The sequence below is a fragment of the Marmota monax genome, unplaced genomic scaffold (assembly GCF_021218885.2).
Source record: "Marmota monax isolate L192 unplaced genomic scaffold, Marmota_monax_Labrador192_F-V1.1 WCK01_AAM20220418_F8-fsc00015, whole genome shotgun sequence".
NCBI lineage: Eukaryota > Metazoa > Chordata > Mammalia > Rodentia > Sciuridae > Marmota > Marmota monax.
Genome location: NW_026692194.1, coordinates 18,385,418 through 18,404,987, shown reverse-complemented (window position 1 = coordinate 18,404,987; position 19,570 = coordinate 18,385,418). Strand labels below are relative to the sequence as shown.

Below are 19,570 nucleotides of genomic sequence, written 5' to 3'. Positions count from 1 at the left end.
GCCTTGCCTGGGCCTCCCATTCAGGTTAGGGACTCCTCATATGTCATTTTTACTACTAATCCCATTATAATTACTTACATTTTTTTTTCCACCTCACCCTGTCTGGGACATTGATTAGGGTGGCTCTGCCCATTGTGATTTCCCATTTTCTGGGAAGAAGTGCATATACAAGGGTAATAATAGGTGGTGGTAGAAGCAAAGCTGGTAGTGTGGGGCTGCTCCCTTGGCTGGAGTTTAGGCAGCTATGTCTTGAATTAAAAATATCACATGAATGAATGGTAGGGTGGATTTAGATCAATGAACTACTTCCCCCAAGAATGGTTGCATGGTAGTCTCTAATCATTCCCCATGCATAGGCCAGAAACTCCATTTTGTAACTGCTTAACAATAAATTCAAATCATAATATTTAATGAATGCTTTACAGATTGGAGGTACTATGCTAGGTACTTAGGGAGCATATAAAGAATTTCATCAGTCCTCAAGGAATTTAAAACCTATCACACTTATGGTTACAAATGTATTTTTTTTTATATATATATATATATATATATATATATATATATATATATATATATATATATAACATATATATATATATATCTCCTCAAGGGATTGAAAAGATTAAAATGTTTGTTTCAAAATTTGATTTAGTCTTGTTTTTGAATGCTTCTGAATGTGGAGAAGCCATACACTTAGCTTTTAAGCACATACTATATGCCAGGGACCATGTTTTCTCATTTAATTCCCAACATCTGATAAAGTGTTATTTCTCAACTGTCTCTATTAGAGATATCTTGGAACCATTATGTAGCCGCAGGGTTTTTCTTCCTTGTGCTTGAAACAACACTAGGTACTTGATTTCCTTCACTTGTCTACATAAGGATAAAATGTAACCTTGAATGGAAAACATTCGGATAAGGAATGACTAGTTCACCCCCATAAATGTGCGTGCATACACACACACACAAACAGGGGTTTGTTAGGAACTTCTTATGTGGCCAGGATGATGCTAGGTACTACAACACAGGAAACAAATGAAACTGTACAAATCATGCTGTACTGTAACTCATGGAAACACAACATTGCCCACTTCTAAGCCAAAAGAAAACACAATTACAAGCAGGAGTGACAAGGGTAGTAGTGGGTTGTGGAGTCGAGTAGTTACTATATTAGTTTTCTGTCTTAGTGCTTCTCTCTCGTTCCTTTGATTTGAGACATCAGGCTTTTGTTGAGGCTTTTCTTGTCTGAGATCACTGGTGGTTCCCAGGTTGCCAGCTTCTTCAACTCCATCAGGGATTTATGAAGCAAAAAGAAAACCAGGGAATCACTGCTGTGTCAGTCTGGTGTTGCAGGGTCCCTGCCTGGTCTGTATACTTCTTTCCACCTTTAAGAGTCTTCTTATATTTGTTTTATATGGAATATCCAGAATTTTTATATATTCTTAGCTGAAGGATCAACAGTGATCTCAGACAAGGATTAGGAAGAAGTACATCTATTCTGTATTGTCTCTGCCTGTCCCGATACTGAAGCACCTAAGGCAACAATGCAGAATATTTAAGATATTGCTATTTACCTCTTACAAAATGAGACAAATTAGGAAAACAGAAAAGTACAGTTATTGTGAGAACAAAGCTGGTTGGTTCTCTCCAGATCAGAGGCTTCAGCTGAAATTGTTGGTCATTATTTTCATCTTCTCTAAGTGGAAATTTAGGCTGAAGAATTAATTGGAGACAATGAACATTATTCTTTCTAATACATCATGTTCATGTATAATTATACACATTATGATTAAGAAATGAAAATGGAATCATTTCTTATCTAGAAAGTTATTGAAACCTTAATAAGACACTGATGAGAATGTAAAAAAATAGGGACAGGAAAACTGTTTAAAATAATTTTGCATATGTTCTATGAGTTAATTATTATCAGCAACTTACATATATACACAATGTATACATCTTCTGAATATTAAAGCATTTTGAAATTAAGTGATGTACTCACCAACAGTGGTCCATTGTGTGATAAGGTCACCAGTTGGCCATAGCATTGTGTCATATGGTTGTTTCAACTGAAATCCTGTTGGGGTGCAGGGAGGGATTCATCATGGTGGAAAAGTGTCTGATGTTCAAATTGTGCCAGTTGATTCTGGAGTTGTATTAGAAAATGGAAAATGTTATAAAAGTGCAGAATATAAATAAGCCAGAACTGCCAACATGCAACCACTTCAAAGTTACAAGGGGAGGCAAAGATTATCTGGATTTTCATTTCCTGGAAAATGTGAGGGATGAAGCAGAGGCAGAGAAACACAATACTGCTGGGCTTAATGCATCGGTTGCAAAATGTTAAAAAACTAATTATGAATATTTCCTGCCTTAAGCCATATGCCCAAAGACTAACTCATATTTTTCATTATAGATAAATTTATTATTTAGAATCTATACTGAAACACCCTGTGCTTGATTATTAAGTTTAATATGGAAAAGATAATGGGCTGTCTCTAAAATATCTATTTTTTACATTGTTATCCAAGAAAAGGACTTCATAGATATGGACTTTTCACACATTAAAGCATCATGAAATGGTTTCTTTACTTTTTGGAACAGTATTGCTGAAACCACAAGGCAAAAATAATGGGAATATACAAAATGCAAAGAAATTAATGTGATTATTAAGATTTTCAAAATCTGGTGTTAATACAATGATGTAGTAAGTATATATTGTGGTCTCTAATCAAAGCATACAAAATGAAAATCTGATGCTCTAATCTGTGACAGGTGACTGGAGGAGAGCTTCGTGCCTTTGTGCAGGTGTAATTTCCAAGAACTAAGTACTCAAAGAAGGAACAAACCCTAGCATTCCCTTTTTATACTCTATTTACTAACATAAAAAGTAGTCACTGTAAAATTGCCTCACTGAGGCTCTGGGATTTTGAAATTTCAATTTTAGCATCAAAAATGCTTTGTGCATGCAACACACTCCCCACCTGACTTTGAAAAATTGACAAAAGAAATGTGATTATTATATAACTATAAAAATCTGCTTGTTTCACGATAATCTTGGGTCAAAGCTGTCAAATATCAGTCTATAAAGATTTCTTTCCATTTTTTTAAAAAACATTTACTTCTTTTAGTTATTGGCGGACACAACATCTTTGTTTGTATGTGGTGCTGAGGATCGAACCCGGGCCGCACGCACGCCAGGTGAGCGCGCTACCGCTTGAGCCACATCCCCAGCCCCTCTTTCCATTTTTTAAAATGCTCTTGTGACCGAAGAGGGTACTCATGAAACTTCAAATGCTGAGATTAAAATAGGGAAAACCAAACCTTCTCTAGTCACAGTTCAACCAGATAATGGGTCCTGTATGAGTTGTCTCATACTGTATAACAAATTACCCCAAACACTTAACTGCTTAAGGTGACAAATATCATTTCCAATGACTTCTAGGTATCAGAAATCCACTAGATGTTTAGAGGGTGGTTCCGGTTCAAGATCTCTCATAAGGATGCAGTACAGCTGCCATTCTGTGTTGTAATCATGTGGTAGCTCAACTGGGCAAGGATTCATACCCAAAGTTATGCAAGTGATTGTTTGCAGGTTTCCAATATGTGTGGTTATGGGCTGGAGTCTCAGTTCCATAGGCTACCTGAGTGTTAGTGTGGCAAGATAGTTGATGTAGGGATCCAGCTTCACCTGATTATAGCCATCATCATTTGTAATTGTCATTTTGCCCATCATGTGACCCTAGTATGTATTCCAAATTTAATGAGATAAATGAAATAATTAGGAGAGCCGAGTGTCATGTTCCTCATGACTAAAACACTCAGGGTCACTCCAGGTGAACTGGGCTGTGCGAAATAACCACACAAGATACAGAGATAATCTTTTTCTTTGGAGGTCCTGTGACAGCTCCTCTGACCTTAAGGGTCTGCAGAAAGAGAGCCAGCACGTGCTGACCCTTTTATTGAGGAGAAGCCATTCAAATTAGGCAAGGGGTCGGGTTTCAGGGGGTTGAGTCTAGCTTCATGATGTCTGTTGTCAGCAGGTTGACTGACATCTAGGAAGGCCATACCTAAAGGCAGAGCAAGAGAAAGGGATACACAAAGGGTGTTTCCATGGAACATTCTATCCCAAACAGGGCAAAAGGGTAGTATTACAAAGGAACAAGTGAGCATAGCTCAACCCATGGGACTGCAGGAAGGCACGCCGATGTCTGAAGACACATTCTGCTACTTCGAGGATTGGGGCAATCAATATCCAGGTCACTATGAAAGTGACCAACAGAGCCTTTTCAGATCACAGGAAGGAGAATGCCAGTTATTCAGTGAGACCGCCTCCCAAAGCTGAGCATTTTGTGTCATGCTTGTGCTGTTAATAATTTTTGAGAAAGCCTAGGTACATTCTAGCTGGCCATGGCCCCCCTTTGTCTAGCTTAGTATGTAAACCCTTTCCTGCCTTGGAGTGTGGAGATACTAATGTCTTGCTGTTGCCTAAGATTTGCATCTGTCTATAAATCCCATCCTAAATTGCAAAGACTGGATTTGTCTCTTTCCTCAGCTTCTTGATACCTCTGTCTTTGGTGACTGGTTCTGAAATACCAAATTTTTCCAAAATAGCTGGGTTCTCCAGAGTTGAGTGATGTGGGTGGGAGTGGGGGATCCTACAGCCATTTATAACAAATTTGGGAGTGATGTATCATTACTTCTGCTTTATTCCCTTGGTGGGAGGGGAAGATACTAGGTGGTGAATACCAGAAGGCAAAGATCAACTGGAAGCTATGTTGGAAGCTGGCTACCAAAGGTTCAGAGCAGATTTGCAACTTGGATCACCGTGAACTTGGATTAAAGCATGCCTCTTCTAATGGTCATTATTTATTGTTGAGAAGAAAAACCACTGAACCTACCAGTGACCATTCAGTTAGACCACCAGAGGCAAACAGAAAGTTGTTGACATTTCTTGCTAACATTGCATAAGTTTCCTATAATCTGAGTGTACTAAGCAATAGCAATTCAACTGCTAGTCAACTTTTAATGAGCACCAACGTCCAAATTTGATTTAAAAAATATGCATGATCCACAGTGTACCCCTGAGAAAGGGATAATATATAATAAAGTACAACAAAATGGTATGCAGTCACAAAAAGTTAGCTGATTACCAATCCTATGCATTTAGGAATAAAATTTTAAAATCTTGCTATGAAGAAGATGGAAAACAGGAGACCTTTCAGCTTTCTTATTTCCCAGCTTGAATAATTTAATTGCATTTTATAATAGAAGGAATCAATGTCTGCTTTTAGCTTTTCTATTCTGGGTTAAAGATAAGTCACTTTGAATAGTCCTGGTTGCAAATTGCCAGGTAGAGATATAACCATCAAAAATTACCATGTAAGCTTCTTGGCTTTTTGTAAAAGAAATTTCCAACAGTTTTCAATTTAGGAAAGTCTTCTAAGGGGGTCATATGAACCAGCTGCTTGAAACACACAACCTTAAGGTACCTGACTGCAGGCAAATACAGAGTGGTAGAGGATACTCTACTGTACTTATATTTACAGATAAATAAATAAACAGCCAATTTTTAAACCTAATAGGATTTTTAATCATCAAATAACCATCTGGTTAAGTCAAGGCTTATCTTCAGGCTAGAAAGACTGTTTAAAAGGTAGAGTAGTGGCAATCTATGGCTTCTTCCTTTTTCTAGCCCTCCAGGTTGTCTGTGCTTACATTTACATTTAACTAGGTAAGCTAAGCACCTTATGATATGCTCAATTTTTCGGAAGATGCAGAAAATGATTGCAGGTCAAAAGATGGTGACCTCTGCTTGAGGAAAAGGAGACTGGATGCCACTGGGGACCTGACTTCAAACAGTGGTTCTCCACGTTGGTTGCATTTTAGAATCAGATACTCTGGGGTGAGGTGTAGGCACCAGACTTTTTTTTTTTTTAAAGCTCCTCACATGATTTTAATGTATACCAAAGTTGAGACTCTGAAGACAGTGGGTCTCATTTGAATGTCCATTAAAACCACCCAGAAAGCACGTTAAAATTACAGAATGCTGGGCCCCTCCCTCCAGTTTCTGATTGAGTGGGTGTGGATGGACTTCGATCATTTGCATTTTAAATAGGTTCCCAGGTGATGTTGCTGCTGCCCATTCTCTGGATGGCTCTCGCTATATTTTAAAATAACAATATGGAGTTCAGCTGGGTTTAGGGGTAGGAATGAAAATTGGTAAAAGCAGATATCACTAAACTCCCTTCTTATCTCTTGCCGCACCCTTCCTTCAAAGCTCAACTGGAACTGGGATCTACCACTGCATTGTCCCTATTTTCTTGGTCTTTATTTCACAGACAGAGGAAATAAAGGCCCTTTGGAGTCATGGGAACAGCCGAAAGATGGTAAGGCCCGACCTAACCATTCATTCATTTTAGCTGTCCTTCCTCAGGCAAGCCAACCTCCCCTCTGAAGAGACACAGCGCTTGCAATCAACCCTGCTCCACTCACGGAGCTTAGCTTCTTCCTTGCCCCGCCCTCTGCGTTTTCCGAGGTTGCGTGGCAACGTTCTCCCCTCGCCGTTCAAAACCAGCCCGCGCGCCCCTGGGCGGTACATCCCGTGCTGCGCAGGCGTGAAGGGCCCGCTGGAGCCGCTGTCATGGCCTGCATCAACCCAGTGGTAAGGAGGGCCGCAGGCTCCGCGCATGGGAGCGGCCTAGGACACTGGGTTCACAGCAGTTGAACCCTGCTCACCCTTTAGTCATCAGTGATAAGCCATACACTTTCATAAACCCTGTTCCTTACTTCTGTGTTGAGGAAGCTGACGAGGGCCAGTGGTTTGGCCGGAAGTCGGGCCTGGCCCAACCGGAAGAAGTGATGTCCTCCTGCTCCAAGTTGAGGTTGTCTAGGTTAGGGTTGGAACGTGTTTAGAGGTGGAACTCACCCTCTGCCTTGCGGATTTTCTATATGTTTAGAAATTCCTAAGCTCACTTGTAGTCTAATTTTTAATTTTGCTACAGACATTGTCCATTGAAGCTGTTATTTACTAACATGAAATAACAGGTAATGCGATATGGCTTGTTACCCGTCGTCTTCCTTTTCCCATTCTCTAGCCCCTTTAGCGCTGAAGTGTTCAACCCTCAGACATTGACTTTGTGTCCTCCAAGAGTACCTGAACCTCACAAAATTCACAGGCTGACTGGCACTTGTGAGACTCTCCATCCATCTTAAAAACCTAAATTAAAGAAAAAAAAAAGAAAAAGGATTCATCTTTATTATCAATAGACTTCACATTTCCTGAAAGACAATGTGTTCATCCAGATGGGTTTTTTTTTTTTTTTGGAGGGGACAAATATGATTCCAAGTATACATAAGTAGAATTAAATGTTCCATTTTTAGAGGCATGCTATTTTAGTGTATATCCATTTTGTGATACTGTTTTAAGAATTGTAGAACACTTATACTTGAAAATAAGTTTACAGGGTGAAATGATTTCCCTGAGTGTGAACTCCAAGGAGAGGGTGGTGTGCATGTTTTCCTTCAGAGGTGTTAAGATGGACTTCTGGATTATATATAGTTTTAATAAAGACAGTAGATAGGGAAAGCAGTATGAAGTCTAAATGTAGTCTTAGAAGAGAAACTACGTTCAATACCTATTTTGCTTTTGAAAAATTGTGTCTAATGGCTTCTTTTTGACTGCTGCTGTTATACTCTGAGGGCAGATCTTAAAGATGTTTTTAGCCCTAGGAATTTTTTCCTCTAGCTCTAAGTGTGATCACACTAGCTGGGATTAACACTGAAGCACCCATTTAGAATGCCTTTATCTGGGTAAACTGTTTTAGAAGAAGCAACCAATCTAAGGGCACTTAGCCTTAATGGATATGCTTGTGAATAACATATTATTTAAATGTTACTGATTGGCCTATTCATAGGCTTACCCTGGATCTTTAGAAGGATTATTTTAGAATTTAGCTTCTCTTGGAGTTTACAGGAGTATTTAGAGTATTTTATGGGATGTATGAAAAAGTAATCCTAGAATGCCACAGTATTCATTTTGGCCTGATTAAGCAATTTGAGACAAGAGCAACTCAATTAAATTCCTGTTTTGCTTTTCTTGTCAGTGGAACTTCCACTGGATCAGTATTGTCAGCACTTAGAATTGCCATTTTGGATTGGAGACCTCGGTGGAACACACTTTACATAGCTTTGAAGGACTAAGTTTATTGCACATGTTCATTGTTGTGTTGATGTAAATGATGTTTAATCTGGGTATGAATCTGCTTAATTTCATTTCATGGCATGTTTTTATTAGGAAACACTTTAGGATGTTATTTTGTCTCTACAATATGCACATTGTAGAAGGGTGAGGTTGTTAGTGCCGCTTTGTAGTTTTTGTTTAGGAAATTCATTTTGGTGCAGTTGTTAACTTGATAAGGGTTCAGAATATGTGTGTGTGTGCACACACATGTGCGCATACACACTTTTTTTTGGTTTGTGGGATTTGAAAGTAGGACAGGCTTTGATTTCCCCAGTGTTAAGACATGAAGTTTATTTACATTTATGGAAATAATATAGTGAACTCTAATAGTTCACTAATAGTGGCTACTTTGAGAAAAAGTTAAATTGAAAACAGTTTAATTTCCAGCTGCCTTAAATTAATTTCCATTTTATAAGGAATGGGGAGGTTAAATACTACCACAGAAGTCAAGTAACATAACCATAATCATCTATCTTTATAAGATTATCTCAATTGTATTCTTGTAGTTCAGCCTTGTAGATGGGGGTGGGATACAAGGGAGCTACAGCTAGAACTAAAGCTTTGAAGCTAGCACAATTTATAAAAAGCTAAGTATATACTGGGAATGGCATGTACTTAGTAAAAATCTTTCCAGTGCTTATTTTTTTTTAAACTATAAGATTAGAAAGTATATACTACATGTTTTTAAAGGCAAGTAATTCAAACTTGAGAATTTAAAACTTTAATAATTGCTTTTATGTAGCCTAAACTCTACAGATCTGTAATTGAAGATGTAATTGAAGGAGTGCGGGATCTATTTGTTGAAGAAGGTATAGAGGAACAAGTTTTAAAGGACTTGAAACAGGTTTGTGGACAATACAAGTTTCTGTTCTTGTAGTTTTCAACTTAATAAAACTGATAATTATAGTTATAACCCAACCAATATAGTTTAGTACTTAACCATTGTACCATCAGCAGAAAATTCCATTTTAAAACTTTAAAAATGGAAGTAAATATCCGATTTTTTAAAAGTATGTATATGTATGTGTGTATATATATATGTATATATATATTTTTTTCCAGCTCTGGGAAACCAAAGTTTTGCAGTCTAAAGCAACAGAAGACTTCTTCAGAAATAGTGTCCATTCACCTTTGTTCACCCTTCAGTTGCCACACAGCTTGCATCAAACATTGCAATCATCAACAGGTTGGATAAAGTTTGTAAATTAGTATTATCTACATCTTTAGAATGATTTCTCTTTTGATAATGTTTTTTAATTAGGATAATGTTCTTAAAGTATAGATGACTTAAACCTCAACATCATTTCCATTAAGTGAACATGGTGTAAATCATCACTTCATGTTATTATTGAAAGAAAACTCTGGATATTCAAACTAGTTTTTTAAAAGAATATTTACTTTTTTAGTTGTAGGTGGACACACAATATCTTTATTTCATTTTTTTTTTAATGTGGTGGTGAGGATCAAACCCAGTGCCTCAAGTGTGCTAGGCGAGCACCCTACCATTGAGCCACAACTCCAGCCCTCAAACTAGTTTTTTAAAAAATAATAAATTTCATAAAGGTGACAAAACCTTGCTTTAGAGAAGCAAGTTATATATAGTTCTTGAGCTTGGAGCATACGCGGGTTGTTTCAGAGAATTTGATTGGGTCCAGTAGAAGTAATCTAGCCATTATTGCTGAAGTAGCAGAGGGAAAGTGGGAAAGGTGTTTGCATGCTTTACATTCTCTTTGTTCCTTTTACTTTCTGTGTCTGTTGTTAGTAATCAATTATTGTATTGGAAGCAAAATGGAGAGTGAAAAAAATATGGAGATTGTTCAGGCTACTTCACTATTTCGATTATGTAAAATAATGGCAAGAAATTGATCATGTGCATTTTATGTTTATTCTCGAATTTATTGAATCTAGACCTTTGCTTTTAAGGGAAATATTTGTTTATACTATATATGCCAATTGGAGTTGGGAAAGACTAAATGGTAAAACTGATATTATCCTATCTGTCTTTTCAGTTCTGATTCTTATAATCTTTATCTTACTCATGGGATATATATACACATGTAAATAGATTTTATTTGGTTTAGCTGAAATTCAATAGAGTAGTATCTGCAAGAAGTGAGAGTAGAATTCAGATTAGATTGTCAATAATAAGTAGATTGTTCTTACATGCTTTTGAAAATTCACATGAAAATTACATAGGCCAAGGTGAAGAGAAAATAGGATGCTAGAACCCCTTATAAAATGGGAGACTTTGAGTGTGGCAGCAATTATAACCTATAAAAATGAAAAAGTAATAATCGAGTTACCAAACACAAGTTTTATCTAATACTGTGCTTACAAAAATATAATTTTCTTCTTTAAATATTAGTCATAATAGATTTTTTCTCTTCTTTTTTATTGTACATAATGGTGGGATTACATGTACACAATATAACAATATAATTTGGCCAGTATCCCTCCCCAGGACTTCCCCCAGTCATGACAGTTGTAATTGTTGAACCACTGAAATGTTTTCATCAATCATTGGGTTTTTGACTATGGTTTCATTTTTACCTTTATGGTGTCAGAATATTTCCTTTAGCTGTTTAACATTCTTTTTTTTTTTTACTCTCTATTTTTTTAAATTAAAGAACTCTGGAGGTTCTTTTTGCTTGGAGTTGATGTGAGGGTGTGGTAGATAGGCAGGCTGAAAATACTTCAGTCTTTTATCAAAAGCATAGTGAACCCCTTAGGGGGTCTTTGTCATTCAAAATTGCAATACTTCATTTTACCGCAAGATGGTAATATTACCAGTGATTTAAATCACAAAATAGTCTGGCAGCTAATATATCTAGCTAGTTTTCACTCTGAACCTATTCTTATTCTGTGTCTTAGGAGTTAGAATAATAGAAATAATTACATTTAAAATAAGACAGTTTTCCTCCTTATTCTCCTCTACATGATTTATAATGAAGAGGTTTAAGAGGAATTACTGTATCCTTTAAAAGTGCATTATAGACCTTGTTCCTATCTGTCTTCATTTCTTGGTACCCTACAATAAGATTCTTGAAATAAATAGCCTCATAAAATTTAAGTACTTCTTAATTGTATCTTCTCATGGTATGCTTTTAAAAGCCTGATTAAAATAACTTAAACTTCTACAATCTTTTCATTTCTTTTGATAGTAGGTTCAAATTAAATCTACAATTGAATAAGTCATCTGCTTTTTTTTCTGTTCCACTTTAAAACTTGTTTGCTATACCATATTTTTGACTGCATTATTTATTTGTTTAGAATTTCCTGTATCTTTAGTTCTCAACATTTTTTATAAAGGACTCCTTTATATTCTTAAAAATTGAGGACCCTAAGGAACATTTTAAAATGTGGATTGTAAATATGTATTAAAAGATTGGAATTAAAACTAAGAAATAAAAAATGGTTTATTTATTTAAAAATTCAATTATTTGTTTATATATATGAAAAATAACTTTACAATAAAAATTTTTAGTAAGGTGGCATTGTTTTACTTTTCTGCAAATTTTGTTAATGTCTGCTTTAATATAAGACAACTGGGTTCTCATGTCTTTTTAAATTTAAATATGTGTATATTTAAGGTGAACACCATGTTTTGAGATATGTGTGAATATATATAGTGAAAAGGTTATATAATTCTGTAAATTAATATATCTATCATCTTAGTAGTTTTCCATTTCTAAAAATTGTGGCAAGTGTACCTAAAGTCTACTCTTTTCATAGCAAAAATCCTGAGCGTGGTACAATATTAAGTACCCTCATAATGTTGTACATCTGATCTTTAGACTTATTGATTTTGTGTTTCTGTTGCTTTGTGTTCTTGGACCTACATTTTTCCATTCCATGCTCCCCTGCCCTTGATAACCACTGTTTTATTCTCTACCTCTGTGTATTTGACTTTTGACTTTTTTTTTTTTAAGATTCTGCATATGAGTGAGATCATATAGTACCTTTTTCTTTGTGTCTGCCTTATTCCACACAGCATAAAGTCTTCCATTTTCATCCATATTGTGTGACAGAGGGCAGAATCTCCTTTTTGAAAGCTGAACAATAATCCATTGTGTATATAAATTACATTTTCTTGATCCATTTGTCCATCATTGGACATGTTGGTTATTACTTCATCTTGGCTGTTATGAATAATGCTGCAATGAACTTGGAAGTACAGATACTTATGAGGTAGTGATTTAATATCTTTTGGGTATATATTCATAAGAAGGGTTGCTGGGTTATATGGTGGTTCTATTATTAATTTCTTTAGGAACCTCTGTACTGCTTTCTGCAGTGGCTGTACCATTCTGTATTGTCATCAACAATCACAAAGATTCCCTTTTTTCTGAATTTTCACCAATACTTGTAATCTCTCATCTTTTTGATAATAGCCATCCTTACAGGTGTAGGTAATGTCTCATAGTTTTGATGGGCATTTCTATGATGTTTAGTGATGCTGAGCACCTTTTCATATACTTATTGATCATTTTTATTTTCTCTTTAGAAAAATATCTATCTAGGTTCTTTTGCTCATTTTTTAGTTGGGTTATTTTCTGCTGACTCTTTAATTGCCTAAACTCTTTAATATATTTTGGATATTAGCACTTTATCAGATGTATGGTTTGTGTGTATATTCTCCCGATCTGCCTTTATATTTTGTTGATTCTTTCTTGTTGTGCAGAAGTTTGATGTAGTTCCATTTATTTTTGTTTTGTAGCCTTAACTTTTGTTGTGGTATTAAAAAAAATCATTGCCAAGTCTAGTGTCAGGGAGGTTTTTTTTTTTTTTAATGTTCTTTTCTGGAAGTTTTATGGTTCAGGTGTAATTTTATGTCATTTATTAATTTTGAGTTGATTTTTATATATGGTATAAGCTGTCCAATTTTATTATACTGCATGTGAGAATCCAGTTTTCCCAGTACCATTTATTAAAGAGACTGTTTTTTCCCTATTGTGTCATCTTATTGCCCTTGTTAAAAATTAGTTAACCATATATATTTGGATTGATTTCTAGTTTCTAAGTATTTTTGTATTAGTATTTTACTGTTTTGATTACTAATAGCTTTGTAATGTTATTTTGTTTGTTTGTTTTTGAGATAGGGATCTCACTGTGTTGTCCAGGCTGGCTGTGAACTCCTGAACTCAAGTAATCCTTCTCCCTCAGCCTCCTGAGTAACTGGGACTATAGGCATATGTGACTGTGCCTGGCTTTATACTTTTAAATCAGGCAGTATGATGTCTCCAACTTTTTCTATATATGAATTGCTTTGGTTATTTGAGTTTTTTTTTTTTTTTGTAATTCCTTATGAATTTTAGCATTTTTCTATTTCTGTGAATAATGCCATGGAAATTTTGATAATGATTGAAACTGAATCTGTAATTGCTTTGGGAAGCATTATACATTCTAACAATATTTTAACAATATTAATTCCTTCAGTCCATGAATAGGGAGTATCTTTTCATTTGTTTCTTCTTCATTTTTTTTCATCATTGTCTTTTAGTTTTCAGAATAGAGGTACAGATCTTTTATCTTCTTGATTAAATTTCTTCCTGTTTTAATTTTATATGCTATCATAAATGGGATAATTTTCTTGATTTCTTTATTAGATTGATTGTTATTTTATATAGATATGTAACTGATTTTTCTATGTTACTTTTATATCCTGCAAATTTATTGAACGTATTAGTTCTAACTCTGTGTGTGTGTGTGTGTGTGTGTGTGTGTGTTTGGGTTCTTTCTATACAGGACCATGCCCTTTGCAAATAAAGATAACTTTACTTCTTTGTTTCTGATTTGTATGCCTTGTATTTATTTTTCTTGTCTGATTGCTCTGGGTAGAACTTCTGTGTTGAAGAGAGGTGGTGAGAGTAGGTACTCTTTCTTTATGCTCGATCTTGAAGGGAAAGCTTTCAGTTTTTCCCTGTTGATTTTTTAAAAATATGTTTTTAGTTGTAGGTGGACATAATACTTTTATTTTATTTATTTATATGTGGTGCTGAGGTTCAAACTCAGTGCCTCACATGTGCTCGGCGAGCTCTTTATACTGAGCCACAACCCCAGCCCCTCCCCATTGATTTTTTTTTTTTTGCTGTTTTCATTGCCTATTTAATATAGACTTTGTTTTTTTTTTTTTTTTCCTTTTCCCCATTGATTTTTTTTTTTTTTTATTTTTTTTTTAAATTTTTTATTGTGGGTTGTTCAAAACATTACAGATTTCTTGACATATCATATTCCACACTTTGATTCAAGTGGGTTATGAACTCCCACCTTCACCCCATACACAGATTGCAGATTCACATCAGTTACACATCCATTGATTTACAAATTGCCATACTAGTGTCTGTTGTGCTCCCCATTGATTTTTGATGTTAGCTGTGGGGTTCTCTCTTCTTTCTTTTCCTGGGGATCAAACCCAGGGCCTCACATATGCTAGGCAAGTACTCAACCACTGAACTATATCCTCAGCCCTGGTTTTCTATTTAGAATGTCTTTTTCTGCTTCTGGTGTCAAGCTAATGTTGGCTTAGTAATTGTGTTTGCCTTTAGTTCTATTTTTTGAAAGAGTTTAAGGATTGGTATTAATTTTTTTTTTTTTGAATGTTTGGTAGAATTCAATCCCAGAATCCATCTAGTCCTGGGCTTTGTTTTGTTGGGACGTTTTTAACTTAAGTTAAAAAAAAAAGACTTTTAACTGACATGTAATAATTGTATATATTTATGGAGTATAGTGTGATATTTAGCACATGTATACATGGTACATACTAATCAAATTAGGGCAATAGCATTGAATTTCTTTGTCTCTTTATGTTTGGAGCTTTTGAGCTTCTTCTAGATTTTCATAAAATATATAATAGATTATTGTGAATTATAGTCATCTCACTATAGTGGAACACTAGAATTGTTCTATCTAATTGTGTTTTGGTATCCGTTATCTCATACCCTCTCTTTTTCTACCTGCTGTGTCAGCCTAAAGATATCAGTATTCTACGTTCAGATCAACTTTTTTTTTTTTCCCCTCCCAACGCTGGAGATTGAACCCAGGCCTGTTTTACCATTGAGTTTCACCCCCCTCCCCCCTTCTTTTTTTTTTAACTATTTATTTTTGAGATGAGTTCTTGCTAAGTTGCCCAGGCTGGCCTAAAACTTACATCCTCCTGCCTTGGCTGGGATTACAAGCTTGCACCACCATGCCTGGCTCAAACTAGTGTTTTTAGCTTCCACATATGAGAAAGAACATGTAGTATTTGTTCTTCTATGTTTGGATTATTTCCCTTAACATCATGTCCTGTTGGAGGTTTTAGATTATTACTTCTATCTTTTCAATATCTATTTCTACAATCAAACTGTTATATTATGTTGTGATTGTTAAAACACATGAAGAAAATTTAGCTTTTCACAGATACGTAATTGGAAAAGGGCTTTTTTTTTTTTTTGGTAGCATTTTCAGATAATTTGATACTACAGTAAAGTTTAGGTGGAATCTGAACCTAAATCAAGGAATTTTTTAGAATGTTACATTAGAGTTTATGTTGGTGTACATATCTTGCACTTTAAATGCCTCTTCACTCCTGTAATTTTGTGATGTATGTTGATTATTTAGAAAATATTGTTTCACTGCATTATACAGTTGAAACATTGTTCATTATATAAGGTTAAAAAATGGCTGGGCACAGTGGTGCACACCTGTAATCCCAGCAGCTCTGGAGTTTGAGGCAAGAGGATCACGAGTTCAAAGCCAGCCTCAGTAACAGCAAGGTGCTAAGCAACTCAGTGAGACCCTGTCTCTGAATAAAATACAAAATAAGGCCTGGGATGTGGCTCTCGGTGGTTGAGTGCTCCTCAGTTCAATCCCTGGTATAAAAAAAAATTATATTCATTATTATCACTCCACATCTCATCTACTGTGATAGATATAATATAATAGGTGATACATTCTAAGTTTTGCTCGAAAGCTTGAATTTTATCATTGGAAAATACCATTAGTTTGTTTTTTAATAATTTTTAAATTTATTCTAATTTGTTATAATATGACAGCAGAATGCACTACAATTCATATTACCCATCTAGAGCACAATTTTTCATATCTCTGGCCATACACAAAGTAGAGTTACACCATTTATGTCTTCACAGCCACATCAATGTTTATAGCAGCACAGTTCACAATAACTAAACTGTGGAAGCAACCTAGATGCCCTTTAGTAGATGAATGGATACAGAAAATGTGGTATATATACACAATGGAATATTATTCAGCATTAAAAGATAATAAAATCATGGCATTTGCAGGTAAATGGATGGAGTTGGAGAATATAATGCTAAATGAAGTTAGTCAATCTCAAAAAACCAAATGCCAAATGTTTTCTCTGATACAAGGATATTGAGCATTGGAGGAATAGATGAACACTAGATAGGACAAAGGGGTGGGAGGGAAAAGGAGGGGGAATGGGGTAGGAAAGACAGTGGATTGGGGTGGATATCATTACCCTAAGTACATGTATAAAGACATTAGTTTGTTTTTTTGAAGCAAATGCTTAGTTCATTTTTGAGAGTTTGCCAAATACCCAGATGCAATAAAACATAGTTTCTGTCATTCTTTCCATTTAAAATGATGTTCCTTGAAAAAAGAGGCTAGGTCAACTCTCCACTTAAATAAGAGCATAAATGCTTTTGCTTGTACATCTTTACACTTCCATATGCTGCTGAAATCTTTGTTTTCTTTTCATCTTACCATAGAATATTAAAAGGAAGCATACTTGCTGGGTAAAATTCACTATAATTAATAATCCTTAGGTCATCATAGGACTTTCTTAAGTGGAACAGTTTTGGTATTGGTGCTGCTGATTTTTGTCTGATCTTTCTTCTCCTTCCTTTTACTCTTTCCCTCTGCCCTCCCTTCTGAGTGACACTGGAGAGTGCAATGACTTTATAAGGCATGGTGCTGCTGCCTTACTTCATGCTGAGGTCCCTGCAGTTTTACCCATCACTGCTTTTGTGTCTTTAATACAAATGTCAACAAAACAGAACAGACTGTAGTTAATGAAAAATGAAAAGGGCATATGTTGTCTTATTATAAACAGTTTTGAACACCCTGAAAGGGAACTTGGGACCCCCAGGGATTTGCACATTATACTCTGAGATCTGCAGCTCTGTACTTACAGAGTGTGTGTGTTTGTATATACACATATATAATTTATAATCCATTTTTGAGAGAGAAATGGGAATCTACTAATAATTATCTCAGAATAACAGGTGTAAACTGGGACTATCCTGGGCAAACTGGAATGTGCAGTCATCCTATCCATTTTTTTAGGGGACTTTAAATTGGCTTCTGCTGTTTGGTTTTCATATCACAGTGTTGTTTTTTTTTTTTTTAATGAAAACATCAGTCTTTGTGGGAGTAAGAGAAGGGAAGAACAGGAACACAAGTTTCTGGGGGATTTGAGCACTAAAACACTTAAACAATAGGTATAAGTAGTATTTCAGATTGTTCTTAAACTTAGGTCTGGTGGAAATTTCAGCAATGTGATTGATTGGCTCTTTAGGTGATATGAGGGGTGGAATGTTCAGTTTAGTCATCAGAATTCCATGTGCTTATGATTAGTCTCAAGAACTGATCAGTCTGCAGTTTTTGAATAATGTGACTTGCATATTAAGATTTGAAATGATTCAAAACAGAAGTAAGGCCAGGTGTGGTGATGCATGTCTGTAATCCCAGTGGCTCAGGAGGCTGAAGCAGGAGGATTGCAAGTTCAAAGCAAGCCTCAGCAGCTTAGTGGGGTTTAAGGATTTAGTGAGAACCTGTCTTAAAATAAAACAAAATAAAAGGGGAGAGGGATGTGGCTCAGTGGTGAAGTACCCCTGGGTTCAATCCCTGGTACCAAAACAAACAAACAAACAAACAAACCAAATTAAAAAATTCACCGAAAAAAAACCCCAAAACAATAGAAGTAAGAATTGTGAAACTACTAGAATTTTTGATGGTGGGGAAAAAGTACACTTATAGATGTGAATGTCACTCATGTCTGGGAAATTTGTTCTATGCCAAATTATCACATTTCAGAATTTTAAAATAATGTTTATGGAATTGAATTATTGCTATATTTTAAAATTTATTCATTTTGAAATTAATATTTCTAAGCTGGGTGAGTTGGCACATGCCTATAATCTCAGCAACTTGGAAGGCTGAGGTAAGAGGATCATAAGTTTGAGTCCAGCATAGGGAATTTAACAAGACTGTCTCAAAATCAAATATAAAAAAGGACTGAGAATGTGGCTCAGTAGTAAAACACCCTTGGGTTCAATCCCCAGTAATAATAATAATAAAAATGATAATAATAATTTCTAGAACATATATATGAAAAATCTGAAATTATGACATAGTTTGAGTGAAAACATTTAGTTAAAATTTACTTAGTTATTAAAATCATTCTGAATGTTAAAAATATGTTTCAGGTATGTTTAATGGTGTGTACAACTTGTAAATGTATATAAATGGTACATATAACTTGTGAATTTAGTATTAAAATTAGTTAGGTAGGAACTGCATGAAACTTCACTATACAATTTAGTTCAGTGCTTTTATTCTGATGTCACAAAGAAACTTTGAAAGAGCTCTTATAACCCTGCTTGATTTCCTTAAAGATAGAGAATTATCTTGTAGGATTTATTACAAGGTATTTAAAAGAGGAGGATTGTTGCTATTTTTCCTCAAGAAACTCATTTAATTGCTTCAGACAGTGCGTTAACAGATTTTTGTTTCCTCTCAGGCTATGACTTAAGCTGTAGCTGCGTAAGCTTTGCTCACTTCAGCTAATTAAGACTAATGCCATTGTGTTCCTGCCAGTCCGATTCTTTCTAATTTAGCTTTTCTGAAAGAATGCCTGTTAATAAGCAAAGCCATAGATGAACAGAGGATAAAAATAATTCTGTAGCTCATTAACCATCAATCTGCAACCTCAATTCTGTTGTCTGAACAGAATTGGGAAGAATGGTTAGTTTGCTCTTCTGAGCTTTTTGTTGTATGTGAAGAAGCCTTTCTATCATCAGAATGGGGGAGTTTTCCTTATTGCAGTATGTGAAAAACAGGCAGACCATAATCAGCATTACATTGATACATATGTAACTTTATAAACATGCTAAGAAGTACTTTTTATTAAAGAAAAGGCAAAATGTTATTCTAATAATTACATTCAGCTAGGTGAACCTTGAGCATTTAAGGTTTATGGTTACATTGATCAATTGAGATACTTCTATTGTGGTTATTATTTGGTCTTTATACATATACATATACATATATGGTAATGGAGATTGAACTCAGGGGCACTTTACC

At 35.3% G+C, this 19,570-nt stretch overlaps 1 protein-coding gene across 2 annotated transcripts in view; it reads left to right on the top strand.

Annotated features, from left to right (window-relative positions):
• Positions 1 to 6,643: 6,643 nt before the first annotated feature.
• The window catches only part of Gtf2a1l (general transcription factor IIA subunit 1 like), a 58,261-nt gene continuing 45,334 nt past the window's right edge, over positions 6,644 to 19,570 (top strand). The window contains exons 1-3 of one of the 2 annotated variants that reach the window (XM_046424509.1): positions 6,644 to 6,664; positions 8,985 to 9,086; positions 9,305 to 9,428. In XM_046424509.1, the coding sequence (XP_046280465.1) occupies positions 6,644 to 6,664; positions 8,985 to 9,086; positions 9,305 to 9,428 (247 nt within the window). The remainder of the gene's footprint in view (positions 6,665 to 8,984; positions 9,087 to 9,304; positions 9,429 to 19,570) is intronic. The other variant, XM_046424516.1, reaches the window with a different exon arrangement.